At 52.5% G+C, this 21,868-nt stretch overlaps 3 protein-coding genes across 8 annotated transcripts in view; 1 reads left to right on the plus strand and 2 right to left on the minus strand.

The window, feature by feature from the left end:
• VPS51 (VPS51 subunit of GARP complex) overlaps positions 1-14,040 on the minus strand; it is an 18,472-nt gene extending 4,432 nt beyond the window's left edge. The window contains exons 1-4 of the mRNA XM_029956443.1: positions 13,723-14,040; positions 13,126-13,255; positions 347-493; positions 47-266 (exon numbers count right to left, since the gene is read on the minus strand). Coding sequence (XP_029812303.1) covers positions 47-266; positions 347-493; positions 13,126-13,255; positions 13,723-13,947 — 722 coding nt within the window. The 5' untranslated portion in view covers positions 13,948-14,040. The remainder of the gene's footprint in view (positions 1-46; positions 267-346; positions 494-13,125; positions 13,256-13,722) is intronic.
• Positions 14,041-14,138: 98 nt separating this feature from the next.
• On the plus strand, positions 14,139-17,620 carry TMEM262 (transmembrane protein 262). Of its 3 annotated transcripts, none has more exons than XM_029956460.1 (4): positions 14,139-14,426; positions 16,476-17,151; positions 17,268-17,358; positions 17,468-17,620. In XM_029956460.1, the coding sequence occupies exons 2-4, from the start codon at positions 16,978-16,980 to the stop codon at positions 17,542-17,544; spliced, it is 342 nt and encodes a 113-aa protein (XP_029812320.1). In that variant the 5' UTR covers positions 14,139-14,426; positions 16,476-16,977; the 3' UTR covers positions 17,545-17,620. The 3 variants fall into 3 exon arrangements, with proteins under 3 accessions (XP_029812320.1, XP_029812318.1, XP_029812319.1); XM_029956458.1 differs by having other exon boundaries at positions 14,145-14,426; positions 17,259-17,358; XM_029956459.1 differs by having other exon boundaries at positions 14,145-14,426; positions 16,479-17,151; positions 17,259-17,358.
• ZFPL1 (zinc finger protein like 1) lies at positions 17,591-21,816 on the minus strand. 4 transcript variants are annotated; one of them, XM_029956454.1, is made up of 8 exons: positions 21,664-21,816; positions 21,219-21,328; positions 20,809-20,920; positions 19,333-19,526; positions 19,145-19,217; positions 18,920-19,066; positions 18,538-18,661; positions 17,591-18,051 (listed from the first exon to the last, which is right to left on the minus strand). In XM_029956454.1, the coding sequence occupies exons 2-8, from the start codon at positions 21,318-21,320 to the stop codon at positions 17,865-17,867; spliced, it is 939 nt and encodes a 312-aa protein (XP_029812314.1). In that variant the 5' UTR covers positions 21,321-21,328; positions 21,664-21,816; the 3' UTR covers positions 17,591-17,864. The 4 variants fall into 4 exon arrangements, with proteins under 4 accessions (XP_029812314.1, XP_029812313.1, XP_029812312.1 ...); XM_029956453.1 differs by having other exon boundaries at positions 21,645-21,816; XM_029956452.1 differs by having other exon boundaries at positions 21,632-21,816.
• Between the last annotated feature and the right edge of the window lie 52 nt (positions 21,817-21,868).

Consider the following 21,868-nt stretch of genomic DNA (forward strand, 5'->3'; position numbering starts at 1 on the left):
GGGGGGGGGGGGGGGGGGGGGGGGGGGGGAAGGCCCGGGGCCACACCTGAATTGCTGCCGCAGCTGCTGAGCCAGACGAGCCGTGATGACCTGGCAGTCATCCTGGATGGCGCGGAAGGAGGGCAGGTGCTGGTACTGCTGCAGCACGGCCCGCGCGCGGCCCTGGTAGCGCACCGCCTGCCCGTAGGCGCCCAGCTCCACGCACTTGGTGAGGCGCGAGGGCAGCTCGAAGAGGAACTGCAGCTTCCGCAGCAGCGCGTGGACCCCTGAAGCACGGGGACAGGTGGTGTCAGCCCCGGGGCCTCAGGTGGGCCGCTCTGGCACCCGCTCGGGGGGCAGGGCCCACCTGCTAGCTTGGTGATGCGCTCGTGGCGGTCCTGCAGGGTGGCGCTGATGCGCGCGCTGAAGTCTGTGATGACCGCCATATTGGTGGCCAGCCGGTCCATCTCGTCCTCCATCTTCCGGAAGTCATTCTTCATCTTCCGGATGGTGTCTGGCGGGGCGAGGGCGCGAGAGAGGGGTGAGGAGACCACTCATCAGCTTGTGACAGAGTCCAACTGCTCCCCCCACCACACACAGCACAAATGCACACATGCACACACATGCATGCATGTGCCTGCACCACCCTCCTTCCCAAATGCTCCTGAGCCACCTCCTCAAGGGTCACAGTGATGAGTCAGTGCAAAAACGGCTGCCATGGTGCTTAGTCACAATAAAAGGGAGGGAAGGCCACATTTTCTGAGCACCCCTTGTATCCCCTGGTGCAGAGACAACCCAAGGAGCCACAGTCCCCGTGCTGAGAAGATGCCAAAAGAGGGCACAGAGCGCATGGCAGGAACCTGTCTGCTTCTTCTGAGGGGCACCCTCCGTGCCCAGTGCACTGCCTGCCACAGAGGAGACCGGAAATATTTGTTCACCCATATCTCCTTTGCAGATTTCCCTAGCTGTTTCACTCTACCTTATGGAACATGTCCTGTCTTCTCTGAAGGGTCCTTTCCCTTTTCTCTTAAGGGACACCTGCCTAAGAGTTTTTCTTTACACAACAAGTGCCTCAAGGCCTGGCCCCTTGCTAGTTAGTTTCAATTCCTCCCTTATTAAGACCTCAGCTTCTTTGAAGATCAAGCCATCACACTGCGTCCTCTTGCTGCCGTCTTTCCTGTCCTCTTTGCCACGCCTCTCAGTTCCTGATCACTGTCACCTCCTGGTGGACATGACCAACCGTGTGGATGAAGCTTCAGACATTCCTGCCTCTCCGTTCACAACCTCCTCAGTCCCACCTGCCCTCTCCTGCCACCCTCTCCTGGTCCTCAGCAAGCCCTGCCTCCCTCAGTCTCAGCCTCAAGCCTCGCCACCTTCTGTAATTCGGATCATTCGCCCTGTCTACCACTCTAACAATCCTCTGGCTCTTCAGGAACTCCGGACCCATGCCCCTAGCACAGGGTCACTACTCATCACACCTCTCACGGTGGCAATTCCCTACTCCTCCCCCAGGATCTCTGACCCACCACCAGTGTCATCGCATGTTTGCAAGCCCCCCTGCCTCTCTTGTCCACTCCTTCCATTACTTGCTAGTGAAACCCTACTGCACATTGAGCCCAAATAGTCACCTGTCCCATGTGCCTGAACAGCTAAAACTGGGCCAGCCACAAAATCATGCCAGCTGGCCTCCCTTTATTTTTAAAAATGTTTTTAGTATTTATTTTTGAGAGAGAAAGAGAGAGTGTGGGGGGGGAGGGGCAGAGAGAGAGGGAGACACAGAATCCAAAGGAGGGTCAAGGCTCTGAGCCATCTGCACGGAGCCCAATGTAGGGCTCGAACTCACGAACCGTGAGATCATGACCTGAGCCTAAGTCGGATACTTAACCGACTGAGACACCCAGGTGCCCCTCCCTTTATTTTCTTTAATATCTACGTATTTTTTATGTTTATTATTTATTTTTGAGAGAGAGAGAGAGAGAGAGAGACAGCATGAGCAGGGGAGGGTCAGAGAGAGAGGGAGACACAGAATCCAAAGACAGGCTCCAGGTTCTGAGCTGTCAGCACAAAGCCCGATGCAGGGCTTGAACCCATGAACCGTGAGATCATGACCTGAGCCGAAGCCAGCCGCTCAACCCACTGAGCCACTCAGGGAGAGAGCATGAATGTGAGTAGGGGAGGGGCAGAGAGAGAGAGAGAGAGAGAGAGAGAGAGAGAGAGAGAGAGAGAGGGAGGGAGGGAGGGAGAGAGAGAGAGGGAGAGAATGAATCCCAAGCAGGCTCTGCAGAGTCAGTGCAGAGCACAAAGCAAGGCTTGGGGCTCTTGTGAATGGTGAGATCGTGACCTGAGCCAAAATTGAATCAGACCCTTAACCGACAGAGCCACTCAGGTGCCCTGAACTGGCCTCCCTTTAAATTTAAGTTCCAAAGTGGGACTCTTTACTCAGCCCTCCACCCTTCCGAACCCTTTACTTTCCTGTTTTCTAAGGTAACACATTCTCCTGAGTCCTTAAAACTCCAATAAGTGCCTACACTCTCAACTGGCGACTCTGCTTCAGTTCACAAACAAAATACAATCAAACACCAGCTCCCTCCGAATCTGCAGAGTCCATGCCTCTGATCTCCTCTCCCTGCGAGGTCTCATCTAGTCCCATAGCTGTGGCGACTTGGACATGACTGTCTCCGGTCCTAACCAGAGTCCTGCCTAACAACCCACTTGACACCATGATGTGGATGGCAAACAGGTTGCGCAAGGATGACATGTCCAGAACAGGACTCTTCCACTGAGTGTTTCCAGCGTGGCTCCTGGCTATTTTCAGAGTCATTTTTTGGGGCGCCTGGGTGGCTCAGTCGGGTAAGTGCTGGCTGCGGCTCAGGTCATGATCTCGCATTTCGTGGGTTCGAGCCCCGCATCAGGCTCTGTGCTGACAGCTAGCTCAGAGCCTGGAGCCTGCCTCAGATTCTGTGTCTCCCTCTCTCTTTGATCCTCCCCTGCTCATGCTGTCTCTCTCTGTCTCTCAAAAAAAAAAAAAAAAAAAAAAGTCATTTTTTATCCTTTTCTTTACCCCACATTCAGTCCACAGTGAGTCCTGTCAGTTCCACCTCCAATAGTTTGTCCCCAGGCCACCATCGTCTCTTGTCTGGCTACAGCCAACATTTCCCAAATAATTTCCCTAACTCTATCTACTCTTGAACTTATCATCAATATTCATAAAGGAGTGGTGCCTGGCTCAGATGGTACAACATGAAATTCTTTTTTTTTTTAATGTTTATTTATTTTGAGAGAGAGAGAGACAGAGCACAGGTCAGGGAGGGGCAGAGAGAGAGAGGGACACACAGAATCCGAAGCAGGCTCCAGGCTCTGAGCTGTCAGCACAGAGCCCGACGTGGAACTCAAACCCATGAACCACGAGATCATGACCTGAGCTGAAATCAAACGCTTAACCAACTGAGCCACCCAGGCGCCCCAACATGCAATTCTTGATCTCAGGGTCGTGAGTTTGAGTCCCATGGAGGGTGCAGAGATTACTTTAAAAATATATTCGTAAAGAAAATCAAGGAGGATGAAGCAGAACTGGATCTGTCAAAGGGGTCTTCACCTCTGTTGATCTGTGACAGATCAAGCGGACAAAAGCCAAGGGAAGCTACAGAAGATCTAAAGAACTACTTATTCATATTGAATTATTTTCAGGTTCTACCGAATACACCAAAACTTTACGACATATTAGGTCCTAAAAAAAAAAAGTCTAAACAACCTCAGGGGCTCCTGGCTCAGTCAGTTAAGCATCCAACTCTTGGTTTCAGCTCAGGTATTGATCTCATGGTTTGTGAGATCAAGCCTCACGTTGGGGTCCTCACTGACAGTGTGGAGCCTGCTTGGGATTCTCTCTCTCTTTCTCTCTCTCTCTCTCTCTCTCTCTCTCTCTCTCTCTCTCTCTTTCTCTGTCCCTCCCCTGCTCACATGCTCTCTCTCTCAAAATAAATAAATAAATTTTATACTTTTTAAATATTTAAAAAAAAAAACTTTTTTTGAGAAAGAGAGAGAGAGAGCATGAGCAGGGGAGGGGCAGAGAGAGAGGGAGACACAGAATCGGAAGCAGGCTCCAGGCTCTGAGCTGTCAGCACAGAGCCCGACATGGGGCTGGAGCTCACAAATTGTGAGATCATGACCTGAGCCGAAGTCAGACGCTTACCTGACTAAGCCACCCAGGCACCCCACTTTAAATTTTTTTAAACCTCAATAAATTTACAAGGACATGAAATTGAAATTATACAGACTAGCATTTTCTGATCACGATACAGGTAAGCTGGAAATTAATAACAAAACTAGAAAGCAAAAAGATCCCATCATTTGGAGAAAAAAAAGAAAACTTTATTCTTAGTTGGTTATTGGGTCAAAAGGGAAATAAAAATAAATTGCAACAACAATGAGAACCTATAGAACCTATAGGATATAGCTCTCTAGAGCAATTTCAGAGGAAATCAGTTTTAAATCCATACATTAATAAATTAGAATATTCAACTCAAGGGGCACCTGGGTGGTTCAGTTGGTTAAGCCTCCGACTTTGGCTCAGGTCAGATCTCACATTCATGGGTTCGAGCTCCGCATCAGGCTCTGTGCTGACAGCTAGCTCAGAGCCTGGAGCCTGCTTCCGGTTCTGTGTCTCCTTCTCTCTCTGCCCCTCCCCCTCTCATGCTCTGTCTCTCTCTGTATCAAAAATAAAAATAAAACATTAAGGAAAATTTAAAAAAAAGAATATTCAACTCAAGAAGTTAGAAAAAGCACTACAAATGAAAAGCAAGCAGAAAGAAGGAATTAGTAAAGCTAAAAGAAGAAAATAATACTTAAGAAGAGTAATTAATACCTTTTTTTAAATGGGAGAACTAATAAATCAAAAACTAATGAGTCACTCAGGGTGCCTGGGTGGCTCAGTTGGTTACCCATCCAACTTCGCCTCAGGTCATGATCTCATCGGGCTCCTCGCTGACAGAGCAGAGCCTGCTTGGGATTCTCTCCCCTCTCTCTCAGCCCCCGACTCTGTGTGCTCGCGCTCTCTCTCTCTCTCTCTCTCTCTCTAATATAAATAAACTTTAACCAAAAAAAAGATCAGGATTACTGAAAAAAAAGGATAAAAAATAAAACATAAAATGTCAGTTAACCTAATTTTTTAAAGAGGAGAAAAAAACACAATAAGAAATAAGAGGTGAAATAATCACAAATACACAAGTTAAAATAATCACAAGGTACAACTTTGCTCAATTCCACGTAAAGAAATGGAAAACCTGAATGAAATGAATAATTTGCTACAAAAACAGAAGTTACCTAAGTGATTTCCAGAAGAACAGAAAATATAAACAGAGGGAAGAGAGAATGTTGTCAATAAAAGTCTCCTTCCCCACCAGGCCCAGGGGACGTCATGGGGCCGCTCCCAGAGCTCAGAAGGGCGGTTCATCCAACGCTCTGTGTAAGCAGTGCCCGAGCAGAGAAAATTAGAAAATTAGTAAAGCTTGCGCATTAATTTGTGAAACAAACCTAACACTGATAGGAGAATGTTCATAAAAAGCTCAAAGATGAAAATAGCGCAATTGTGTCTTTTATGAGTAGAGATGCACAGATAAATTAATAAATGGGGATGCATAGGTAAATTAGCAAACAGAACCCAGCAATGGATTAGAAATTTTGGGGTGCCTGGGTGGCTCAGTTGGTGAAGCATCCAACTTCAGACCAGGTCATGATCTCACAATTTGTGAATCGGAGCCCCGTGTCGGGCTCTGTGCTGACAGCTCAGAGCCTGGAGCCTGCTACGGGTTCTGTGTCTCCCTCTTTCTCTGCCCCTCCTCTGCTTAAGCTCTCTCTCCCTCTCTCAAAAATGAACACTTAAAAAAAATTAAAAGAGTAAAAGAAAACCTAGAGTCATTGCTGCTGACTACACAAGCCCAGATCCACTAAATTGGAAATTAAAGTTCTACCATGTCAAAAAAAACCAAAAAAGTTCCACACCACTGAGTAATAACTAGTACACTATCTCTGAACTATTTCAAGCTTGTTACTAGAAGCGGCTGGCACTTGGGCAAATGGTAACTGTTTGGACACCAATATGCTAACTTGGGAGAGGAGTGGGTGGTAACCGGCAGGAGGCTGGAGGGGGCGGGGCTAGCCTGCAGCGTAGGGACCTGCGTGCTGACTGCATAGACCTGTTTGGTTTGTGAAATTCCTGGAGCTGTCTGCTGATGACCTGTGCACTTTTCTGTATGTCTGTGAATCTTCAGTCAAGTTTACCGTTAAAGACTGCTTTCTCTTTGCCTGGAGAGAGGGATGGGAAGACGCTTTTCACTGCACAGGCCTTGAGAGACCTTTTCAATTTTGAAACATAAATGCATTATTACACAAACTCTGGCCTGTGGAGGCCAGAGGTTGGGAACGTTTAGCCCGCAGGCCAAACCTGGCTCGATCCCTGGCTGGGGTTTATTGTTGTTGTTGTTTTTAACTGGGATATAATCAACATACTATAAAATTCAGTGGTTTTGAGTATTGTTTTGGTCTCTTCACAAGACTGTGCAACCGATATCACGATCTATTTCCAAAATATTCATCACCCCAAGAAGAAGCCCTATAACCCTTAGCAGTCACTCCGTTTTCACCCATGCCTCAGTCCCTGCCACCCATGATATGGATTTGTCTGTTCAGTACATTTAACATAAATGGAATCATACAGTATGCAGCCTTCTGGGCTTGGCTTCTTGTATTTAGCATGATTTCAAGGTTCTCCGCACTGCAGCACGGATCAGTACGTGGGAAGCTTGGGAATTCCCTGAGCTTGCACTCAGGAGTTAACAAGGCATAATAGGAATAGGAAGCCTCAGGATGAAAGCACCAACAGGAGGTAAGTAAGATGAGGTATTCAGGTGGAAACACCCCCCAACTTAGTACAACAGCAGAAAGCTCTTTCACGGGAAGGAAGGGCCAAAATAGGTGAACAGGTAAACAGGGCTACAGACCCCAGCAGTTGCCCAGAAGTTGCCCGGAACAGAGTCAATTAGCAAAAGAGAGGTGCCTTGTTGACCCTGAGGTAGTATGCTGTGTTGTCCCCTAAGCTAGCTAAGATAAACAGACAGGGCACCTCATGCGTGCCATTAATATCCATCTGCCCCTTGCCAGGATTTTGTTTTGTGTTGACCCAAACCCCTAACACTGCATGTCTTCAAAACGCCCTTTCCCTCACACCCATGAGTTAATGTTCACGGTTTCTTGTCTCTTTGTGCACATCGATCACTCTTGTAAGCCTTCTGATCCTAATAAAAATGGAGCAAGGACCCCTACTCGGGGCTCTTGTCTCTTCCCAGACATTAGCCTCTCTCGTATTTTAACCCTCTCTCGTATTTTAACCCTGTGTCCGCTCTCTTGCTGGACAAGAAAGAAGTCCAGAACCAAAGTCTATAACCTCGGTATGTCATACTTTTTAGGCCTGAATTACCTTCCGCTGTACGGACCCATGCTTGTTGCTCCATCCACCAACTGGTGGCCCCTGGCTTGCTTCTTCTGGGTTTTATCAATAATGCTGCTATGAGCATTCACGTCCATGTTTTTGTGTGAACATGTTCTCTTCAGTATATCCATTCCTATGAGTGGAGTTGCTAGAACATATGCTAATTCTGTGCTTAGCTCTTTGGAGAATGGCCAAACTACTTTTAGGAGCACCGTTCTGTACTCCTGCCAGCGAGGTATGAGAGTTCCAAGTCCTCCACTTCTCCACCATTTGTTAGATTCCATTTGCTGGAAACCCCAGTGGGGGTACAGTGGTATCTCGCTGTGGTTTGGATTTGCATTTCCCCAAAAACTAATGATGGTGAGCATCTTTACACGTGCTCGTTGGTCGCTTGTGTATCTTCTTTGGAGAAAGGTCCATTCAAATCCTTTGTCCATTTTTATGTAGGGTTGTCTTTTTAGTGCTGAGTTGCAAAAGTTCTTTAGCTATTCTGGACATTAGACTCCTTTTAGATACATGACTTACATATACTTCCTCCCATTCTGTGACTTGTCCTTTAACTTTCTCGACAGTGTCCTTTAAAATACAAAACTCTAGTTCTGATGAAGTCCAATTTACCTATTTTTCCCCCTTTAGTTACTTGTGCTTTTGGTGTCTGTGAAGGGAAAAGACATTCTTGTGTGTCTCCTCCACTCTCACTCCCCGACCCTACCTTACATCTGACACGTGTGGGTTTTCCACACACCAAGCAATTCTGCAACACCAGATGTGTGTTTAACTTTTAACTTCATTGTGACACGATTTAACTTCATTGTGAAACTCCTTGCCTGGAGTTAGTGTCAGATCTCACAAGTTAAGGCTCAGTCACCCAAGACCACCCTACTCCCACCTAAGATGTCAGTCCAAAGTCAAGGTTGCCACTGGTACTTCTGACCAACTGGCTATAAATTGGAGGTCTCCACCTATGACCCCTCTGCAGGTTCAATTAATTTGCTGCAGCAGCTCACAGAATTCAGGAAAGACAGTATACGTATTGGATTACTGGTTGACTACAAAAGGATCTGACTCAGAAGCAGCCAGATGGCAGAGGCACAGGACAACACATGTGGGGGACAGACAGCTTCCATAACCCGCTGGCTGTGCCCCTCTCCCAATGCCCCCACACGTTCACCAACCTGAAAGCCCTCTCCTTTTGGAGTTGTGTGGAAGCCTGACCAATGAGGCAGGACTGACCGAAGCATTAGCTATTGGTGACTGAACTCAATCCCCAGCCCCTCCCCACTTCCACTTGTGGGAGGTCGCTCAGAACATTCGCCTTAATTGTCACCTCCTCACGAAACCCTTTCTCTGCCACCCCATTCCAAACCTCTCCCTCCCCACCACCCACTCTCGACGCATCACCCTGCTTCACTTCCTCCAGAGCTCCTGACAGGTAAAACCACCATATCATCCATCTGTCTCTTTCTCTAGAACGCGTGTTCTTTGATGGCTGAGAAACTGTCTTGTTTGCAGCTCTAGCCTTGTGCCCAGAGGAGTGCCGGGCACACAAGCAACCCGATACTTGGGAGGAAGTGAACAAATGAATGAAATCAGCTGAGTGGACGGACATTCATGCTGACCCCCCGCCCTCTCTGCCCACTCCTGTCTCTGCTGCAGGCTCACCCCCTTCTCCATGGCCATCAAACAGGCAGCCCTCAAGGCTCTGTTCTGGGCTCCCTCCTCTTCTCAGGTTCTGTCCTGCCCCTGGGCAGTCCCACCCACACTTCCCTTTAAAATCACCACCTCTTTCCTCTCTCTCTGACCATCCCATGTTCACATTCTCTCTCTCTCTCTTTCTCTTTCTCTCAAAAATAAATAAAATCACCTCCTCTTGGGGCGCCTGGGTGGCTCAGTCAGTGAAGCGTCTGACTTGGGCTCAGGTCGTGATCTTGTGCTTCCTGGGTTTGAGCCCCACGTCAGGCTCTGTGCTGACAGCTCAGAGCCCGGAGCCTATTTCGGATTCTGTGTCTCCCTCTCTCTCTGATCCTCCCCCACTCATGCCTTATTTCTCTCTCTCTGTCTCTGTCTCTCTTTCTCCCTCCCTCCCTCTCTCTCTCTCAAAAATAAATAAAAACATCTAAAAAATAAATAAATAAATAAAATCTCCTCTTCACAGCAGACTCCCAGGCTTATCCCTCTAGCCCAAGATCTGCCCTCTGGGCTCCAGACCCACACATGTATCTGCCTTCTTGTCAGCTCCGAGCACCTCAGAATCTAACTCCCTTAGCCTCAGAGTTCTGAGACCCCCACCCCTCGATGAAGGCTCCCCGCCTCCAGGGGGAGCCCGAAGGCCACTCCTTGGAGGTTCTCTGAGGACACAAGAGATGGGCTGGACTAGATCTGTCACGGTTCCTTCCGAGTGGAGGTGCCGTTATCATCTGACGCGGATCTCCAGAGTTTCGATAAAGACCAGAAGCCGCCTCATGATCTACCAGGGCCTTCATGATACAAGGGCCACAGGATCCTCCAGGTTCGTTTCACGTCTCGCTCCCTTTCAGAAATTAAAAACAACAAACAAAAAACCCCAGCTTAGCTCATTTGGTCCCTATTCCCACACCTGATCTTCTTGTAATTTATTTTTTCTTTAAAAATTTTTTTGTAAGTGTTTTATTTATTTTTGAGAGAGAGAGAGAGACACAGTGTGAGCAGGGGAGTGTCAGAGAGAGAGGGAGATACAGAATCTGAAGCAGGCTCCAGGCTCCGAGCTAGCTGTCAGCACAGAGCCCGACGCAGGGCTCGAACCCACGAACTGCGAGATCGTGACCTGAGCCGAAGTCGACGCTTAACCGACTGAGCCACCCAGGCGCCCCTCTTCTCGTAGTTTCCCGAGCACCGGATCCACCGTGCAGGGGCCGAGCTGAAACCTTGGCGTCATTCCTTATACCCAGAGCTCCTCAATACCGTGTCCTGTCAATATCGCTGCAAACACTTCCCAGCCTGTGCATCACTGTCCAGCCCCACCCCTGCCGTCCCGGGGCAGGATCCCCGAATGCTTGGCTTGGACTAGTGAAAAGACCTCCCTCCAGTCTCCTCCCCAATCCATTCCTCCAAGTGCAGCTGGAGGGGATCTTTTCAAACCCACACCGACCACATGACTCATGTATCTAATCACCTTGCTTGGCTTAGCGCTTAGTGTGGAGCAGGCAAATTCCTTCATATGCTCTGGGAGGTTACGCTCCCCCTGTCTGCCCACCTGGCCCGCCCCGCCCGCACTCTGCTTTCCCTTCTACAGTAGAGGAGCTCCGGACACAGGGCTGAGGCCAAGCTCTCCACCCGGCAGCGCTCTGTCCCCCTCCCTTTCCCGGGGGCTTTGCTCCCGCAGCTCCCCTGGGCTCTTGCACCACCGAGGGGCACTCCCCTCGCTGACGTTTCGCCCAAGCTTATCCATTTCATTTCTTGGAATGCTTTCTTTATTCGACATCCCTGCTCCTGACTGTCCTCAAATCTCCCCAAATGTTTGCTTCCGCCGTGAGATCTCCCGTCTCTTCACGACTTCTGAATGAAAGGCTGCTGCAGGGCCCGGTCCTTAGAGGTCTTCTCTTCTCCCTACGAGGTCTCACCTTATTCCATGTCCCTCGAGTTCCAGACTTCTCTGAACCCCAGACGCCTCGCCTAACCAATTAAAAAAAACCATCTTGACTCATTCCGCTTTTCCGCTGCTGCCACCCTGGCCCCTGCCATGAGCACCTTGCCCGGGCTGCTCCATAGCCTCCAAAGGCGTGTCTTGCCACCCTCGCCTCCCTATAGTTCTTTCACCACAAAGTGGACAGAGGGGTCCTTTTAAAACAACAGTCAGGTCACCCCATATTTCTCACTGCATCCCCAGAGCCACTTCTACGTCCCTACGAGATCTGGTGACCACTAACCATCTACCTCACCTGCCACTCTCCCTCCTTGCCTGCCCCCTAAACTCCCCGCTGCACTCTGAATACACCCGACATGCCCCTCTCTCCAGAGCCTTTGCCCCCACTGTTTCCTCCCCAACAATGGCTGGTTCTTTCTCACCAAAGCCCTGCTCAAACGTCACCGCCTCGAAGAGGTGCGTTCTCATCCTGACCCTAGCTAAAGGCAGACCCCAACGTACCTTACCCTTTTCTCCCTACTCGATTTCCTTCTCCTAGTACTTACTACCAGCTTTATTTGTGCATTCATTTATCGTCTGTCTCCCCAACTAGAAGGTGGGCTCCGGGAAGGAACCTGATCTAGCTGCTTCATTGCTGTATCCCCAAAATGCAGAGAGCAGCTCTTGGCAAAAAAAGCCAGGTGGACTGAAAGACAGGAAGAAAAGAAGGAAGGAAGGAAGGAAGGAAGGGGCATTCAATGAATATTTCTTGAATGGATATAAAACGTTACAGTATCTGTAGCTTTAGAACCCCTGATTCCAACACTCAAATTATACTTTTCTCCCTTTCTTAGGAAACAGATAAAATAACAAACCATCCTATTAAGCAAGAGCTAAATGTCAAAAGTATACAAATTCCAAGAAATGGAAAATGTAATGTTTGCAAAATTCCTGTGAGAAATTTCTTAGTACAGGAATTGGATTTCTTGCTGGCTGACGTTGGTATTAGCAAATATTGGGGATGCCTATTCATTGAACCTGCTTCTAATCCAATAAAAGAACAATAACTATGTTACTACCCCCGGCACTGTGACACTTGGTAGAGTAAGAGACGTCGCTGGGGACCTCTCACAGAGGTTCATGCAACATGCTCACGGACCACAGGTGGACCCCCAGGATCTGCCTCTAGGACTAAGTACACGTGGGTCCAAAATTATCACAAAACTCTTGAGTAGTGCATTTCACGGACATAAGACAGAAGTTAGTGTGGATGATGGCTAAACATTGTCTAGCGCTGTCCTGGACAGAGAATAAAGGAGGCAGGAGGGAAAAAATAAAAAAGAAAGAAAAGAAAACCTTTACATGAACCTTGTGTCCCTTAATGTCATAAATTTTTTTTGGTGTTTTATTGTTTTATTTTTTGAAAGAGAGAGAGACAGTATGAGCAGGGGAGGGTCAGAGAGAGAAGGAGACACAGAATCTGAAAACAGGCCCCAGGCTCTGAGCTAGCTGTCAGCAGAGCCTGACGTGGGGCTCGAACCCACAAACCATGAGATCACGACCTGAGCCGAAGTCAGAACCTTAACCAACTGAGCCACCAGGTGCCCCAATGTCATATATTTTCTGTCTCTTTGCTTAATTAAAAATGGGGGGGGGGGTAACTAGAGTAAGGGAGGAAGGGAGGGAGGGAGAGAGCCAGAGACAAAGACAGAGACAAGGCCACCCTCATGATAGACCTGAAGGAGAGAAGAAAGCTACCACTAATGAGAGAAAGTAAACCTTACTGAGATATCTTTAGTGTCACTGATCCTAAGTGGTTAAGATAAATCCATTTCGGTTTAAAATGTCATTGTTTTCTCTCCTTCCACCCTCAGAACAACACTCCGAGAGCAGCTAGCACCTCCATCATCATTTGACCACAAAAGCTCTGAGAGGGAGGCGAGAGCGGATTAGTGTCAGGCACGGACTAGAATCTGGGGCTTGTCCCCCTGAAGCCCCTGCTGGTTTCCCCGGAAAGAACAGGTCAGCGGGACTGCGAAGGGTCCGTCCCAGTGGGCATCACCTGTGGCGGAGATGAACTTGTTGTAGTTCTCATAGACCAGGGTCTGCATGTCGCTGTCTAGAGCCCGGATCTGCCGCACCATGTCTGTTTCACTGTCCATCAGCTGGGCCAGGGGGCACTCTCTACGCAGCTGGAGTAAATCGGGTTGTTAGCGTTCAGGTCAGGGGGCACTCAGGTCCCTCAAGCTTTCAGTGCAAGAAAACCCCCATCCCACCCCTGTCCAGAATCCTAGACGTAGAGCCTAGAAGTGGCACAGGTCAGGAGTTACTGGATTCGATCCTACTTGGGATTTGTCAGCATTGGAAATGCTCAGACTCAGCCAAGGCCCAGACCTAAGCCCGTCAGCGACCGGGCCACGCCCCCCTACCCGGGACCTGTCACAACGTCAGTCCCGGACACCTCTGGACTCCCCATCACTTGGGGCCAGTCCATATCTGCCCGTGCCCCCCTCGACGTCAGCTCTGCCCCTGCTTCCTGCCCGATGGGCGTCGTCTTTTTATGAACCCCCGCTTCCTTCACCCCGCAACAACGTCGAAGGCGCGATCTGAAGGTGCAAGGCATCGGGAAGCTGGCTCCCCCCACCACACAAACACACACCTTGTCCAGATACACTTCCGGGTCGAAGTGCGCCCCGTTGAGATCCGTCGGGTCCAGGGGGTCCGACCCCGAGGGGCGTCCCGCCGCCTCCCCCTCAGAGAGACCATAGTAAAGCTTTAGCATCCCGTGCGCCTTCCGCCGGCGCTCCGGGGCCTCTGCGTCGGGCCCCTCCGGAGAGTCCCCAGGTCCGGACCCCCGGCCAGGCCCAGCGGCTGCCGCCGCCATCGCTCCAACCGCAGCCCACGGGCGTGAGGCTGGGAAAGGGCCCGGGAGGAGGCACTTCCGGGAGCCATAAAGTTCTTGTTGAAACGAGGCAGTCCTTCAGGTGAAACGTCCCCCAGCAGCCCTGGGTCCTTCGAGACTAGAGTTCCCCCCCGGAAACTTCCTCCCCGAGCGAAGAGGTTCCGGGAGAACCATGGGCTCCCCGAACTTCCCGAGTGGAGGGAGGGAAGGATTGAGTGGAACTGGTCGGGTTGCTTCCCTCCCACATGGAAGGCGGGTCCTAGCTCCCAGCCCTGCACCCTTGCGGGCAAGGGGCCCCTGGATGCCGTGAACGGAGCCCCGGCCGCGGAACCAGGGAGCGTGTGCCTGACATCCTGGCCCTGGTTCCTTCCCGGGGCGGAGGCTGTTTCCCCCATTGCTAACACCGGGGGACAGACTTCACAGTGGGGTTGCGAATATTAAATGCCCGTACAAGAGGACAGGTAATGACTTGAAGTTCAAATTGTGATACGATGAGTTTTAACAGAGAAAACTTTATGTCGGGGTCCTTGAAACATTATGATGGGCTGTGGTGGGCTCGCTGCCGTGAGGGACGGGCTGGGGTAGTGTTGGAATGGAACCACCTCGTTTGTTCTATGGCAGGTGTCCTGCAGGCCTAACGCATTCCACTGTGTGTTTTAATATGGCCGGTGAGCTAAGAGTGTTGAAAAATTTAAGAATGACATTTGATGATGCGTGAAAATGATTTAAATTCATATCAGAATAGATCTTAAAAGTTCTCATCAGGAGAAAAAATTGTAGCTATGTGACAGATGTTAACTATATTCACTGTGATCATTTTGAAAATACACACAAATATCAAATCATTATGTTGTACACTTGAAAATGTTGAAGTTATGTGAAGGATTCCAGTGTCTATAGTTTCCTTGGGTGGGGGGAGCACAAGTGGGGGAGGGGCAAGAGAGGGGGACAGAGGACTGGAAGTGGGCTCTGCACTGACAGCTAGATTGCAGAGAGCCCAATGTCGGGCTCGAACTCACAAGCTGCAAGATCGTGACCTGAGCTGATGTCGGACACTCGGCCAACTGAGGCCCCCAGGTGCCCCCTCCAGTGTCTATAGTTTCATTTCAACACAGCCATGACCAGCTGTTTACATATTATTTGTACCTGCTTTTGCACTACAACAGCAGAGTTGAGCCATTGCATCAGAGACCATATGGCTGGCAAAACTTAAAATGTTTACCCTCTGGTCCTTTACAGGAGAAGTTTGCTGACCCCTGAAATTTATGTTCAGAAGATTGTTCAGGGGCTGTTTAAAAAATACAGTGTTGGGGCACCTGGTTGGCTCAGTCTTTTGGTGGGGGCACAAGTGAGTGAGGGGCAGAAACAGAATCCCACAAGGGGCAGAGAGAGAGAGGGAAAGAGAGAGAAGCAGGGCTCACCTAAAGTGGGGGCTTGTGTTTACCAGAAGTGGGGTTCGAACTCGTGAACCATGAGATCATGACCTGAGCTGAAGTCATTTAAGTCTCTTAACGCCTGGGTCACCCAGGTGCCCATCATGCAAATCTTTTATTAAGAACAAGTTCACATACTACTTGGATACTTTTTTAAATGGTACTGAGTCAGGGACACCTGGGTGGCTCAGTCAGTTGAGGGTCTGGCTTCGGCCCACGTCAGGATCTCAGGGTTCATGAGTTCAAGCCCTGCATCGGGCTTGCTGCTATCGGTGAAAAGCCTGCTTCAGATCCTCTCTCCTCCTCTTTCTCTGCCCCTCCCCTACTCATATGCTCTCACTTTTTAAATGGCACTGAGCCCGAAAAGGTGAAGCAAGTTGCAAACAATTGTCTGAGAAGTGGGCCGATGGCTGGGCATTGGGTATCACTCCTGTACTGTGTCAGAACGGGGGTTTCAGGGACGGTTGTGATTAAGGACACTGGGCAGCAAGTGTGGATGTGGCTGGAGACTTTGGCTCTTGGCCAGAGCTTGAACCTAACTTCTGAGGCAGAGAGACAGGAAGGAGGCCATGGGGGTGGCCAAGTTCATGTTGTCCTTCTACTTCAGCTCCTGGGAACATGCATGTCCCTCCACACCATTTCTGCCCACTTTCCTGGACTGTATGATTGAGAGTCCAGGAGTCTTCACCTTTTAAGCTTCTTGCTTAAAAGCGTCCCTCCCCACTCACAGCCTCAGGTGGAACTGAATCTTAGTACTGACTCCTCCACTCACACGGGCCGTGAGCACTTGAGCCGGCACGCCCTCTCTGTACCTCGAACTTGTGCACAAAACGGGATTTATGCCACGGGCCTCACCTGGACTCTAGGAAAGGACAAGAGGGGATGGGTGTCCAAGTGCTGAGTGCCTGAAGGTGGCCGAGAGGGGAAAGCCGGTGAGCATCGGCCCCGGAAGAACGTCTGGGGAGAGGACAGAAAAGCCAGTTGCTCTCTGGGCCATGCCCAGGGAAGGCAGGGGGAAGGTGCCAGAACAGCTGTGGGCCATCTCTCACCTCTTCCCTTCCCTTCGCTCCTCCCCAGTAGGCGATGGAGCAAACACCTCCGGCTACACTTCCGGGGCCTCGTCTCCTGTCGGCCTGAGACTTGCCTCGGACCTACCGCACGTGTCCTTCCATTTTTCCGAGCCCCGGCTCTGCAGAAATGTACCCGCACTGCCTCCTCTGGGGAACCATCCAGGGGACTCGGCGAGAAGATATGCAGAAGAGTGCTGTGTGCAGGCGAGGTGACAAGGGACACGGTCCCTTCATCAACACGATGAGGCCAACAGGCTCCCACTGGCCTGTACCTTTCGCCCTCCAACCTCCCTTGACTGGGAGCTCCCCTGGCCACACGTGAACTGCTCCCGTATCGGCTGGAAGCAGCCCATATTCTAGAATCTTGTCCCCTCTTGACTCCTTGTGGTTCTAGAATCCCACCGCTCTTGCAGACTCTGCACTCTAGAACCAAGGGGTCTGCTGCTTCTCCTGGGCAGCGCTGGCTCGCTCAAGTTTCACCGGCTGACGGGGTCTACGCTGCCACCAGGATGCGCTGGCGGGACCGACTGGCCACGCTCTTCTTCCCGAAAGGCATGGTGCTCACGGTGGCCTCACTGCTGCTCTTCTTCATAAACCTGAGTGTCTTCGTGAGTGACCTGCACAACTTCTGTGTCACCCACTACTACGACCGCATGAGTTTCCAATACACCATTGTCCTGATGGTAGCCTGGGGCCGGGACTTAAGGGCTGGTGGGGGGAGGCCCAGGGGCGGACAGAAAGCCCGCTGTTGTCTGCGGGGGAGCACTCTCCCACTGGACGGGACGTATAGTTCTCCCAGGTGATCAGCATCTGCTGGGCCGCCATGGGGTCACTCTACGCGGAGATGACAGACAACAAGTCTCTTCGGTGCTTGGCCCTGACTGACCTGAGTGAGTGGGGGAGGGGGCTGGCCTCCGGGGGAGGGGGAGCTCGGGATCCCTGAGACATGGCAGAGAGTGGGCAGGGAACACTGATGGGGGGACTCGCTCCTCTGCCCAGTTCTGAATGGAGCCATGTTCTTCAACCGCCTGTCCCTGGAGTTTCTGGCCATCCAGTACCGGGAGGAAACCCACTGAAGCCCGAGGACCGGGCTGAGAAGGGGGAAGGAAATGGAGACTTTGGTGTCTTAATAAAGTCTGTCATTTATTTCCACCTGTCATCTCCTTCGTGGGGAAGAGGGTGGGAGGCTGGAGACCCGGGGTGAGCAGGTCAAGCCAAACGTCTGAACTGCAAGGGGCCTCAGGCCCGGCCAGCAGCCACTCTAGTGGACCCGGCTGGGCCTGGGATCTTAGTGTCTCAAGCCTGAGGGAGAGGAGGAGAGGGGGTAAAAAAAGGCCCCTAGGCCTCCCCACCTAAGGCCCCCAGGTCCTAGGCTGGCCTAGCTCCGGGCAAGGGCTCAGGAGGGACCCACACGGATGTGAGGGTTCATGAGCGGGTCCAGGTTGGGATCGCTGTCGGCTGCGGCTCGGCCCAGGCGAGACATGAGGGCGAGGAGAGCCAGGAAGCCCAGGAGCCCCAGGAGCAGCAGCAGCCCCGCCCTCTGGAGCAACGTCAGCGGCCGCTTGCGAGACCCAGCTCGGCTCCTAGAAGGGACGAGGGGAAAGTCAGGTCAGGTGCCCGGCCCTCGATGCCCCTCGGCCCGGACAGGAACCGCAGCCACGACCTGGCTCCTGGCCTGGGGGCCACCGCTCCTGAGCTTTGTTCCCTCACATGTACAGGGTCATCCCTGCACCTGCCGTTACATAGGTGACCATGCGGCTCAAGCCAGCTGAGGCAACAGCTTGTTCTGGAAACCGGGACCTATCAGGTGTGCTAGACTCACTAAGGTCAGGCGGGCCAGAGCAGCAGGGCGCCTCAAAGAGCCCAAGCTCAAGCCCCAGACACCTAGCGGGCGAGGAAGCAGCCCTCGGGTAGAGCAGGCCTGCGGCTTCTGACTGGCCAGCGGCGGCCTCCCCGCACGGCCCAACACCGGGTGTCATTACCCAGAGCAGCCCCCTTCCGTGGCGGAACCGTCGTGCCCAGGGCCTCTGGCTCTCACCTCCCGCCCCCGCGCCCGCCACCCCGCGCACCTGAGCAGCCGGGCCAGCCAGCCCAGGGCAGGCCGGCGCCGGTACTTGTCGTCATCACAGTCCCCGTGGAGGCCTGGCGCGCGCTCGCCGTCCCGCGTGTCGTACACCTTCCTCGGCGCTGAGGCTGCAGGGGCAGAGCCACCGATCCCCGCAGGCTCAGAGGAACTGGCCTGGAACAGGGTGGGGAGCGGGGAGGGGAGGAGGTCCTTGCCCTCTCGGCCTGACAGGATGTCTCAGGATTGTGGGGAGGTGGTGTCTCTGTAATGGGGGTGGGGGGAAGGGCCCACCCGGCTGGGACTCTGGAACCCAGAACCCCGAAGTCCTTGGGAGTCACCCCACTCCCTTTCTAGCCTCCTCTAGACCAGACGACGCCCCAGCTCACCATGAGGCAAGGGCTCAGCGCCGCCCATGTGGATCACTGTGTGCTGCTCGGGCCGGCTCGGGGAGGCGGGGGGCCGGGGGGCTTGGCTGTAGAAGGCTGGGGCGGCGGAAGTGCTGATCAGCTCCTCTCGCTCAGGGGCACCGCTGGCTATGGCGAGGAGAGAGCTGTCAGCAGAGCGGGGAGGCGAGAGTCCCCCCCCGCCCCGCCGTGGAGGCCGTGCCTGACCGTTAAAACTAGACCAGTCAGAGAAGTCAGCAGTGTTGACGGGCTCAGGTTCCGGGCTCACTGCCTCATCGATCTGGAGGAAGGAACGTGTGTCATCCACCAGCCTGATGCCGTCCCGCCCACCCGTCTGGCCCAGGTGGGACCCAGGGCAGACGATCAGACAGACGGACAGACAGACAGATTCTCACCAGAGGAAGGCCCAGTCCTGCCCGGGCCCAGTTGACCGTGGCCAGCTTCTCTCTCAGTGCAGAAGCCACGGGGCCAGCCAGGTTGGCTGGGGGGAAGACCGGCCCGCTGCAGCTGGGGCACTGGTAGCCAGCAGGCGCGGTGTTCCGGGGTAGCTGAGCGGCACGTTCGTTGAGGCAGGCCCAGTGGAAGAGGTCTTAGGGCCCGGGAAATAGATGCATGACGAAGAGGACACTTAGGACCCCTACCCAGCAACAGCCCCCAGCCTCCTATAGGGACGCCTGCAGCCTTCTTCCTGTCCTCACTCACAGCCATTTCATCAATGGCCCCTATGACTTGAGCCTTCATAGTCACCACTGACTCAGTCAAGGAAGATGCTACCAAGATCCCCAGCGCACTGGGAGGGAGAAGCCCACTTGGGTGGCAAGAGGATGCCAGCGACCCTTAAAGGGAGTCCTCTCTGCACCTGCGCTTATCACATTGTCATCCTCGGGCTAACGGCTAATCAAGAACAGTTTCCGAAAACGTTCCCAGGCACACGTGTGCATGTCCACACCCAGGGACACAAACGTACGTGTGCTTGTACCCACAGAGTCAAACACAAGCGCCGGCCCCTGTATCTATACTTGCGGGCACACTAACTCCCACACGTACACGTCTGCTAAAACTTGAGCACTGTCACTCACATGTTCTCCCAAGACCCACAACACACATGTGTTCATATGCTCACACGATGTTACTTGCCGGCAAGTACTAAGGAATCCGTTAACACACGTAAAAATATAACCCATGTTAAATTCACGTGTGTAGATACACGCACGCGGCTCTTTAGTACTAGCTCCTTCAAAAAGTGGAGCTAAGACTCTTACACCACAGTCAGGTCAAGGTCAGGACACTTGGGACTGCTGACTTCCTTCCACCAACTTACTGTGGGAAACTCCCTTCCTCTCTGCCTTCACCTCACTGGTGGTCCAGGCAGCTGCTGCTCACATCTCCCTCAATCCTCAAAACAGGCAGGTAAGAAGCTTTAGGGACACCTGGCTGGCTCAGTCGGTTGAGCGTCTGCTCTTGACCATGGCTCAGATCATGATCTCACGAGTTTGTGAGTTAGAGCTCTGCATCAAGCAACGCACCGTCAGTGTGGAGCCTGCTTGGGATTCTTCTCTTCCTCTCTGTCCCTCCCAAACTCTCGCGCTCTCTCTCTCTCTCTCTCAGAATAAATAAACTTAAAAAACAAAAAAATCAAAGAGCTTTAGTTTTTAGGGGAAAACACGGACGCCTAGAAAGGGAAAATGACTTGTCTGATCTCACGCAGCAGGTAAGTAACAGCAAGGCTAGAATTTGGGGCTCCAGCCTCCCAAGCTTGGGGTGTGTGGGGAGGGCGGGGAGGTGGCATTGCCCTGCTGCTGAGAGAGGCCCTAGTGACTGGCCACCAAGCTGGGCCTGTCCTGACCCCTTCTGAGGTGCCCAGGCCTCACCATAACAGACGAGGCGGGTCGTCTCCCGGTTGGCCAACGGTGTGTTGCAGAGGCGGCAATTTGGATTGTAGTCACTATCTTGGAGCCACTGCAGATAGGACTGGACGATGCACTGCAGAGGGAGACAGAGGTCACAACTGGGGCCCATCTCTCCTCAAGGCCCAGCTGCTCCTTTGTCTCTCATCACAAAGGAGAATCACACTTTTTTTTGTTCAATCAATAAACATGTATTGAGCACACAGGGTGCTGGAGTCTGGCTTCAGGGCTGGGGATAGAGCCGAGAATAAAATAAACCAAGGTCCTGCCCTCCTGGAGCTTCCATTCTAGCCCAGGCCCTTCAGGGATTTGGAGAAAACCAAGACTGCCTGTCCACCCAGGGCCCTGCTCAGTCCCTCCCCTGAAGTACGCACCTTGGCGTGATTGGCTACCAGGCAGTGCTCGCAGACGTTGACCCGGTGTTCGAAGCAGAACAGATTGGTCACCTTCCTCTTGGGGCACTTGCAAAGTCCCATATTCGACCCTGAGGAAGGAGTCTGAGTTAACAGAAAGTTCTGGCGTCCGTCACTACAAACTCACAAGCCCAGACGGTCTCCGCTCTTAACTCCTCTGAACACGTCTCATAATCGCCTTTACCCCCAATTCTTGCCCACTGCCCCTCTACATTCCTGGCCACGCCCCCTGAACAAATCCCGCCTCTAGCGACCCCCGATTCCTCCTGGATCCCGCCCCCCGCCACGTCCCTCCACCAGCGTCTCTCTGATACCACAGGCCCCGCCCCCAGGGGTTCCGCCTGGGCCCCACCCCCTCCAAACCCCGCCCCCACCTTCAACACAGACCCCCCACGCTTCGTGTCACCGAACGACGGCCACACGGGCCCCGATGGGCGCGAGCGCAGGTCCGAGGAGCGGAAGGACAGACCCCGCGTTCAGCCGAGCTCTGCTCTCTCTACCCCGGGCTGCTCCGATTATCCCTCCACTGCCACGTCTCTTCCGGGTGCGGCGCGCTCCGATGACGCCAGCGTGCCACTGGCCCCGCCCCCGCTGACGCTAGACGGGAAGGC

This window comes from Suricata suricatta, chromosome 11, assembly GCF_006229205.1.
Source record: "Suricata suricatta isolate VVHF042 chromosome 11, meerkat_22Aug2017_6uvM2_HiC, whole genome shotgun sequence".
Classification (NCBI taxonomy): Eukaryota; Metazoa; Chordata; class Mammalia; order Carnivora; family Herpestidae; genus Suricata; species Suricata suricatta.